This window comes from Mobula hypostoma, chromosome 21 (genome assembly GCF_963921235.1).
Source record: "Mobula hypostoma chromosome 21, sMobHyp1.1, whole genome shotgun sequence".
NCBI lineage: Eukaryota > Metazoa > Chordata > Chondrichthyes > Myliobatiformes > Myliobatidae > Mobula > Mobula hypostoma.
In genome coordinates, this window is record NC_086117.1 from 3633050 (window position 1) to 3642044 (window position 8995).

General features: G+C 47.9%; 1 protein-coding gene across 1 annotated transcript in view; it reads right to left on the reverse strand.

Moving 5' to 3' along the window:
* Window positions 1–5753, reverse strand: part of LOC134359741 (prostaglandin G/H synthase 1-like) — a 120446-nt gene extending 114693 nt beyond the window's left edge. The window contains exons 1-2 of the mRNA XM_063073315.1: window positions 5637–5753; window positions 5481–5531 (exon numbers count right to left, since the gene is read on the reverse strand). Coding sequence (XP_062929385.1) covers window positions 5481–5531; window positions 5637–5664 — 79 coding nt within the window. The 5' untranslated portion in view covers window positions 5665–5753. The remainder of the gene's footprint in view (window positions 1–5480; window positions 5532–5636) is intronic.
* Window positions 5754–8995: the final 3242 nt, after the last annotated feature.

An 8995-nucleotide genomic window follows, 5' to 3' on the forward strand; every position in this document is an offset into this window, starting at 1 on the left:
ACCATTTGATCATGGCTGATCTACTATCCCTCTCATCTCCATTCTCTGGCCTTCTCCCATAACAATAGACAATAGACAATAGGTGCAGAAGCAGACCATTCGGCCCTTCGAGCCTGCACCACCATTCTGAGATCATGGCTGATCATCTACTATAGTTCTTGCCTTGTCCCCATAACCCTTGATTCCCCTAGATACCTATCTAACACCTTCTTGAAAGCATCCAGAGAATTGGCCTCCACTGCCTTCTGAGGCAGCGTGTTCCACACCTCCACAACTCTCTGGGAGAAGAAGTTCCTCCTCAACTCTGTCCTAAATGACCTACCCCTTATTCTTAAACCATGCCCTCTGGAGACTAAAACTGCACACGATACTCCAGGTGTGGTCTCACCAGGGTCCTGTACAAATGCAAAAGGATTTCCTTGCTCTTGTACTCAGTTCCCTTTGTAATAAAGGCCAACATTCCATTAGTCTTCTTCACTGCCTGCTGCACTTGCTCATTCACCTTCAGAGACTGATGAACAAGTACTCCTTCGATACCCTGACTAATGAAGAACCTATCAAGCTCTGCCTTAAATACTCCCAATGACTTGGCCTCCACAGCCGTATGTGGCAATGAATTCCACAGATTCACCACCCTCTGGCTGAAGAAATTCCACCTAACTTCTGTTTTAAAGGGAAGTCTTTGTACTTTAAGGCTGTGCCCTCTGGTCCTAGACTCCTCCACTATAGGAAACATCCTCTCCACATCCACTCTATTTAGGCCTTTCAATATTCGATAGGTTTCAATAATATCCCTACTCATTTTTCTAAACTCCAGCAAGTTCTGACCCAGAGCCATCAAACGCGCCTCATATATTAACCCTTTCATTCCCAGGATCATTCTTCAAAAGCATCAGCATCACATCTTTGCTCTTATATTCTAATGCTCTTGAAATGAATGCCAACATTGCACTTGCCTTCCCTACCACCAGCTCAACTTGCAAATTAACCTTTAGGGAATCCTGCACTAGGATTTCCAAGTCCCTTTGCACTTCCGATTTCTGAATTCACTCTCCATTTAAGAAAGTCTGTGCCTACCTTCTAACAAAGTGCATAACCATACTCTTTCCTGCACTGGATTACACCTGTCACTTCTTTACTCATTCTCCTAATCTGTCCAAGTCCTTCTGCAAACTCTCTGCCCCTCCATCTATTTGTGTATTATCACAAACTTCTAGACCACAAAGTTTGTGGCCATCAATTCCATCAACCTGATCTTTGACATATACACGAAAAGAAGAAGTGGTCCCAATGCCAATCACTGCAGAACACCTCTAGTCACCAGCAGCCAACCAGAATAGACTCACTTTACTCCCAGTCTTTGCTTTCTACTGGTCAACCAATCTTCTTTCCATGCTAGTATCTTTCAGTGTGGACTCTGGGGTCTTATTTAGCAGCCTCATGTGGAGCACCTTATAGTCAGAGTGTCACAGAAACAAGCCCTTTGGCCCAATCAGTCCATGTTGGACCAGTTAAACTGCCTAGTCCCATCGATCTGCACCTGGACCAAAGCCCTCCATACCCTTCTCACCCATGTACCTATCCAAACCTTGCTTAAACATTGAAATCGAAATCGCACCCACCACTTGCACTGGCAGCACATTCCACACTCTCACCACCCTCTGAGTGATGAGATTTCCCCTCATGTTTCCCTTAAACATTTCACCTTCCACTCTTTACCCATGACCTCTACTGGTAGTCTCACCCAACCTCAGAGGAAAAAGCCTGCTTGCATTTACCCTATCTATACCCTCATAATTTTGTATATCGATATCAAATCTCCTCTCAATCTTCTACTTTCTGAGGAGTAATTGTCTAACCGACTCAGTCATTCCTTATAACTCACATCCTCTGGTGCTGGCAACATCTTTGTAAATTTTATCTGCACTCTATCATTCTTATTTGCATCTTTTCTGTAGGTAGGTGACACAATACTCCAAATTAGGCTTCACCAACATCTTATGCAACTTCAACATAACATCCCAGCTCCTATACTCAATACTTGATCAATGAAGGACAATGTGCCAAAAGCTTTCTTTACGACCCTATCTACCTGTGGTGCCACTTGCAAGGAATTATGGACCTGTATTCCTAGAACCCTCTGTTCTACCACACTCCTCAGTGCTCAATTGTTCACTGTGAAAGACCTACTCTGGTTGGTTCTCCCAAAGTGCAACACTCACACTTATCAGCATGAAATCAGCATCAGCCAGTGATGTTGTGGGGATGGGACTGGACTCTCTGACGGTGGTGTCTGAAAAGAGGATGCTGTCCAAGTTGCATGCCATTTTGGACAATGTCTCCCATCCACTACAAAATGTACTGGTTGGGCACAGGAGTACATTCAGCCAGAGACTCATTCCACCGAGATGCAACACTGAGCATCATAGGAAGTCATTCCTGCCTGTGGCCATCAAACTTTACAACTCCTCCGTTGGAGGATCAGACACCCTGAGCCAATAGGCTGTTCCTGGACTTATTTCCATCTGGCATAGTTTACATATTATTATTTAATTATTTAAGGTTTTATATAGCTATATTTATACTCTATTCTTAGATAGTGCAACTGTAACGAAACCCAATTTCCCTCGGGATCAATAAAGTATGTCTATCTATCTATTCCATGTCATGTTTCAGCCTATTTTTCCAGCTGGTCCAGATCCCACTGCAAGCTTTGAAAGTCTTCCTTGCTGTCCACTACACCTGCAATCTTAGTGTCATCCACAAAGTTGCTGATCCAGTTAACCATATTATCATCCCGATCGTTGATATAGAAGACAAGCAATAGTGGACCCTAAGCTGATCCCTGCAGCTCTCCATCACTATCTACTATCTCCATCACATCTACTATCACCCTCTGGCTTCTCCCACAAAGCCAATGTCTAATCCAATTTTCATCTTGAATGCTGAGTGATTGAACCTTCTTGAACAACCTTCCATGCAGGATCTTGTCAGATACTTGCTAATGTCCACATAGACAACATCCACTGCCTTGCCTTCATCAACTTGCCTAGTAACTTCCTCAAAAAATCTACAAGGTTGGTTAGACACGACTTACCACGCACAAAGCCATGCTGACTATCCTTAATCAATCCCTCTCTATCCAAATACTCATATCGGTCTCATAGAATACCTTCCATTAACTTTCCCACTACAGACGTCAGGCTCAATGGCCAATAATTTCCTGCTTTATTCTTCAAACAGAATAACATTAGCTACCCTCCAGTCCTCTAGTACGTCACTCATCACCAAGATGATTTAATTATCTCTGCTGGGGCTCCTATAATTTCTGCACTTGCTCCCTGCAGGGTCCAAGAGAATATTTGGTCAGGCTGTGGGAATTTGCCTCGAGACAGCAAACACCTCATCCTCAGAAATCAGTATTGAGACCATGAAGTTGACGCTGCTTTACCTCATTTCTATAGACTCTGTCCAAATCCCGTGTAAATACAGATGCAAAACATCCATTTAAGATCTCCCCCATCTCTTTTGACTCCACACATGGATTACCAATTCTGATCTTCCAGAGGACCAATTTTGTCCTTTGCAATCCTTTTGTTCTTAATGTATCCGAAATATCCGAAAAATCCTTTAGGATTCTCCTTCACCTTGTTCGCTAAGGCAACCTCATGCCTTCTTTTAGCCCTCCTGGTTTCTTTGAGTGTTCTCTTGCATTTCTTGTACTCCATAAGTACCTCATTTGTTCCTACTTGCCTATATCTGCGATGCACCTCCTTTTTACTAGTAACCATAGCCTCAATATCTCTTGAAAACCAAGGTTCTCTAAACCTGTTATCCTTGCCTTTTACATACACACACAAGCTTCAACTTGCGCTATGCAACTGTATCTCATTATTTTTAATTTATTTGTGGTAACTAATTTAACCAATTTCCCCGGGGATCAAGAAAGTATGATTATGACTATGTAATATTACTTCATGTGTTTTGTGTGTGAGTTATATGTATTGTGTTGTACACCTTGGTCCAGAGGAATGTTGTTTCATTTAGCAGTGTATCTGCGTACAGTTGAAATTACAATAAACTTGAACTTAAATTGATACATGCATAGGCTTACCGCTCTCGATAAAAGTGCAGGAATCAGTTCACACACGGTGATGAGGTTCACGAAATGGGCACCAATACAAATCCTGTCTTAAGTAGTTAACATTAAGACCATAAAACAAAGGAGCAGAATTAGGCCATTTGGCCCATCAAGACTGCTCCACCATTCCATCATGGCTGATTTATTATCCCTCTCAATTCCATTGCCTGCTTTCTCTCGATAACCTTCGATGCCCTTACTAATGAAGGACCTATCAACCTCCACTTTAAGTACACCTGTCTGTGGTACCGAACTCCACAGATTCAACACCCTTCGACCAAAGAAATTCCTCATCTCTGTTCAAAATGGATGCCCCTCTATTCTGAGGCTGTGTCCTCCGGACCTAGACTCCCCCACTGTAGAAACATCCTCTCCATATTCACTCTATCTAGCCTTTCAACATTTGATAAGTTTCAATGAGGACCCCCAACCCCATGCTTGTAACTCCAGCCAGAACATCAACTCTTTCATTCCTGTGAACCTTCAATGGCGCCTTTCCAAGCCAGCAAATCTTTTCTTAGATAAGAGACCCAAAGCCATTCACAAGACTGCAAGTGTGGGCTGACCAATGTCTTATAAACACTCAGCATTACATCCTTGCTTTTATATTCTAGTCCTCTCGAAACAGACGCTAACTTTGCCTATGGCCAATTAAGAGTTAAACGCCTCAGCAAGGTCAATTAGTGTCACTATAGACGTTTAAGGTGCTGCAATTCCCCGCGGAGTACGGCGCTCCCTCAGCACTACCCCTCACGGAGTACGGCGCTCCCTCAGCACTACCCCTCACGGAGTGCGGCGCTCCCTCAGCACTACCCCTCACGGAGTGCGGCGCTCCCTCAGCACTACCCCTCACGGAGTGCGGCGCTCCCTCGGCAATTTCCCTCAGGGAGTACGGCGCTCCCTCAGCACTACCCCTCACGGAGTGCGGCGCTCCCTCAGCACTACCCCTCACGGAGTGCGGCGCTCTCTCGGCATTGAATCTGGATGCTGAGTGCCGACACTCCCTTGCCTCGAAACCGAGAAAAGCCGCGAAACTGCGGAGGACAGCAGCGCCGTCGGACGCCGCTCCCCTGTCCCACCTCTCGGCTGTCCTGTCCTGTCCCGGACTGATGGATGGGGATCTTTCCCCCACCCCCCGGAGTAGGAAAGGAGAGCAGAGAGAGACAAGAGCCGAAGATGCGCCCCTGGTTCGCGGACAGGCGCTCCCTCGGACTTGGGGAGCGCAGTCACTGACCCGTTATCCCGCCCGAAGAGCGCAAAGCTGTATCTGCGCCCACCCCCTGGGGAATCTCTCTCGCGAACTCCGCGGTTCCCGACGCCGGACGCTCAGGAAACTCACCGGCTGCTCCCACCTCCAGCACACTTATCAGAAACAACAGGCTCCTGGCGGCTGAAACACAGACCAAAAAAAATGGTAAAGATCAGGCGAAACCCGAGTCCCAGCTCCCTCCCCCCACCCCGCACCTCTCCAAGGGGAGGAAAGTCGGGACCCTACCGTCCATTGGCGCAGAGACCGCTCTCATCCGCCGCCTGACCGAGCACTCCCTCCTGCACGACTCGTGCGGACAAGTGGCTGCGCCGCCGGATCCCCTCCGCACTTACACACTCCTTGACGAGTGGCCAAAGAGGCGGGATCCCTCCTCCCACAGCGCTGCAAGTTGCAACCCCCACCCACTCCTCAGCGCTCTGATCTGCAAATTGTGTCCTGCCTCGGGGAAGGTACACTAGCTGTAACCCGAGCGAGGGTCTCCCTAACGCCCCCCATTCTGGGCAGTCTGGGGAGTCAGAATCAGGTTTAATCCGACTGCTGTATGAAATATGTTGTATGTATTATGGCGGTAGTACACTGCAATCCATAATGAGTTGTATACCCTATCAATTACAGAAAGAGTAGACATTTAAAATGAAGTTAAGGAGTGAAAAGAGAGAGTAACAAAAATAGTGATAGAGTGTTCATGGGTTCATGGCCCGTTCAGAAATCTGATGGCAGAGGGGAAGAAATCATTGAGTGTGGGTCTTCGGGCTCCCTGGTGGTAGTAATGAGGGAAGAGAGCTTGTCCCGGGTGATGGAGGTCCTTACTGAAGATGCCGCCCTCTTCAGGCATCGCCTGTTGAAGGTGTCCAGGATTCTGGGGAGGCTGAGTTTACAACTTTCTGCAGCTTATCCCGATCGTGTGCAGTCACCCCCTCGCCCACACCCACACTAGACGGCGATGCAGCCAGCTCGGATGCTCTCTGTGGTACATCTGCAGAAATTTGCGAGTGTCTTTGGCGGCAAACCAGATCTCCTCAAACTCCGGATGAATAAAGCCACTGCCGCGCCTTCTTTGTAATTTCATCAATATGTTGGACCCGGGATAGATCTTCAGCGATGTTGAGACCCAGGAATTTAAAACTGCTCACCAGTTCCACTGCTGCCCCTCAGTGAGGATTGGCATGTGTTCTCAGCGCACACGAGTGAGGGCATTTCTGTGGTGCCCTACACACAGGCGCTCTGTAAGGAGGGATGAGGATATCGTAGTAAACGTGTTGGTCCTGGAAGCTGGTAGTGGAGAGTCTGCCTGGGGATATCCTGGTGGTATGTGCATGCCCGGGTAACCATGGAGAGGGAACAGGGGGTGCCCATGGCTTTTGGGCACCAGAGGGGTTAAACTGTCATCCGTGACAGAAACGCCCGTGGCTGTTGGGCACCAGAGGGGTTAAACTGTCATCCGTGACAGAGACGCCCGTGGCTGTTGGGCACCAGAGGGGTTAAACTGTCATCCGTGACAGAGATGCCCGTGGCTGTTGGGCACCAGAGGGGTTAAACTGTCATCCGTGACAGAGATGCCCATTGCTGTTGGGCACCAGAGGGGTTAACTGTCATCTGTGACAGAGGTGGGAACATTTTAATTCAGTTCACGATCTTATTGTCGCTGAGTTTGAGAATCTCAGAAAACATCCTCCTGGAATACTAAAAAACAAAAACACTATGGATGCTGGAATTCCGGTTGCCCTGTTACAGGAAGGACAAAAACACAAGAGATTCTGCAGATGCTGGAAATCAGGAGTAACCTACAAAAATTGCTGGAGGAACTCAACAGGTCAGGTAGCATCAATGGAGACTGTTAAAGAGCAACACACATAAAATTTGCCTTATAAAGTTGCTAGAGATGCTGCCTGGCCTGCTGTGTTCACCAGCAACTTTGATGTGTGTTGCTTGAAATTCCAGCATCTGCAGATTTCCTCGTGTTTGCACTGTTAAAGAGCCCATGTTTTGGTCCTGATGAAGGGTCTCGGCCCGAAACATCAGCTCTTTACTCCTCTCCGTAGAAGCTGTCTGACCTGCTGAGTTCCTCCAGCGTTTTGTGTTCCTCAGGAAGGTCACAGAGGCTTTAAAGAGGGTGCAGAAGAAGTTCGCCAGGATGTTGTCTGGGTTAGAGAGGATCAACTATAACAAGAAGTTGTTTTCCCTGGAGCGGGGGGGCTGAGGGGAGACATGATAAAGGTTTGTAAGATTATGAGAGGCATGGATAGAAGGAAGAGCTGGTAGCTTTCTCCCAGACTGCCAGAGGGCTTGCATTTCAGATGAGAGGGGGTAAGTTGAAAGGAGGTGTGTGGAGCAAGTTTTTTCTACACAGAGGGTTGTGGGTGCCTGTAATACGTTGCCAGGGGTGGTAGGGAAGGCGAAAACGAGAGCGATGTTTACGACAAACGCCCGCCGCTGTTTGTAAGGTGTTTGGGTATGTTCTCCCTGTGACTGCGTTAGATTTCCTCTGGTGCTCCAGTTTCACTCCCGATCCAAGGACATACATGTTAGCGTTAGTAAGTTGTGGGCATGCGATTTTGCCGCTGGAAGTGGGGAGACACTTGCGGGCTGCCCCCAGCACTTCCTCAGACTGTGCTGGTCGTTGACACAAACGATGCATTTCACTGTGTGTTTCAATGTACATGCGACAAATAGAGCTCATCTTTTATAGCCAAATGAATGTGTTGAGATTGAAGGGACATTAAAGAGATTGGACAGTAGGGATTATAACAGCTAGGCATTTAATTACTCCTTCTACCTTAGGCAACGAACTTATCAATCACCCCTCGTATATTCCATTTGGGTAGCCTCCAAACTGACGGCATGAGCATCGATTTCTCAAACTTCCGGTAATGGTGCGCCCCCCCCCCAACCCACCAGTCCCCATCCCCTTTTCCCTCTCTCACTTTATCTTCCTGCCTGCCCATTGCCTTCCTCTGGTGCTCCTCCCCCCTTTCTTCCATGGCCTCTGTGCTCTCCTATCAGACTCCCCCTTCTCCAGCCCTGTATCTCCTTCACCAATCAACTTCCCAGCTCTTTACTTCACCTTTCCCCTCCCAGTTTCACCGATCACCTTGTGTTTTTTACTGCCCTCCCCCAACCTTTTAACTCTACTCCTCATCTTTTTTTCTCCAGTATTGATGAAAGGGGAGGAGAAGATGGCAGCGTGACGCAGTGCGCGCGGCCGCTCCGAAATGATAAGTAGGATGCCAGGCACAATCCTGATTTGATGGAGACAGACGTGAGAAGCATGGAGGAACATCTGGAGAAACTTCTGAAATGCCTGCTTCGCTGCTGCTGCTACTGTGCGATCGAGAATCTCCAGAGGGGAAGGCTCCAAATCCTCGGCTTTGCCTATCGCCTGTTGCTGGGGCCGGGGTCGAAGCGCTTGGCAGAGGTGGTGTTCGATGCTCGGTGTCGGAGGCTCAAAGTTTTCGGACGGACTCAGGAGTCGGCTGTGGTCGGGTGCTTCCAGGGTGCTGCATCGGCAAGCTTGCAGCGCTGGAAGCTCACGGCAGGGAGAGTTTCTCCCTTCTACCGTCTGCGTGAGATGATGGGACTTTCGA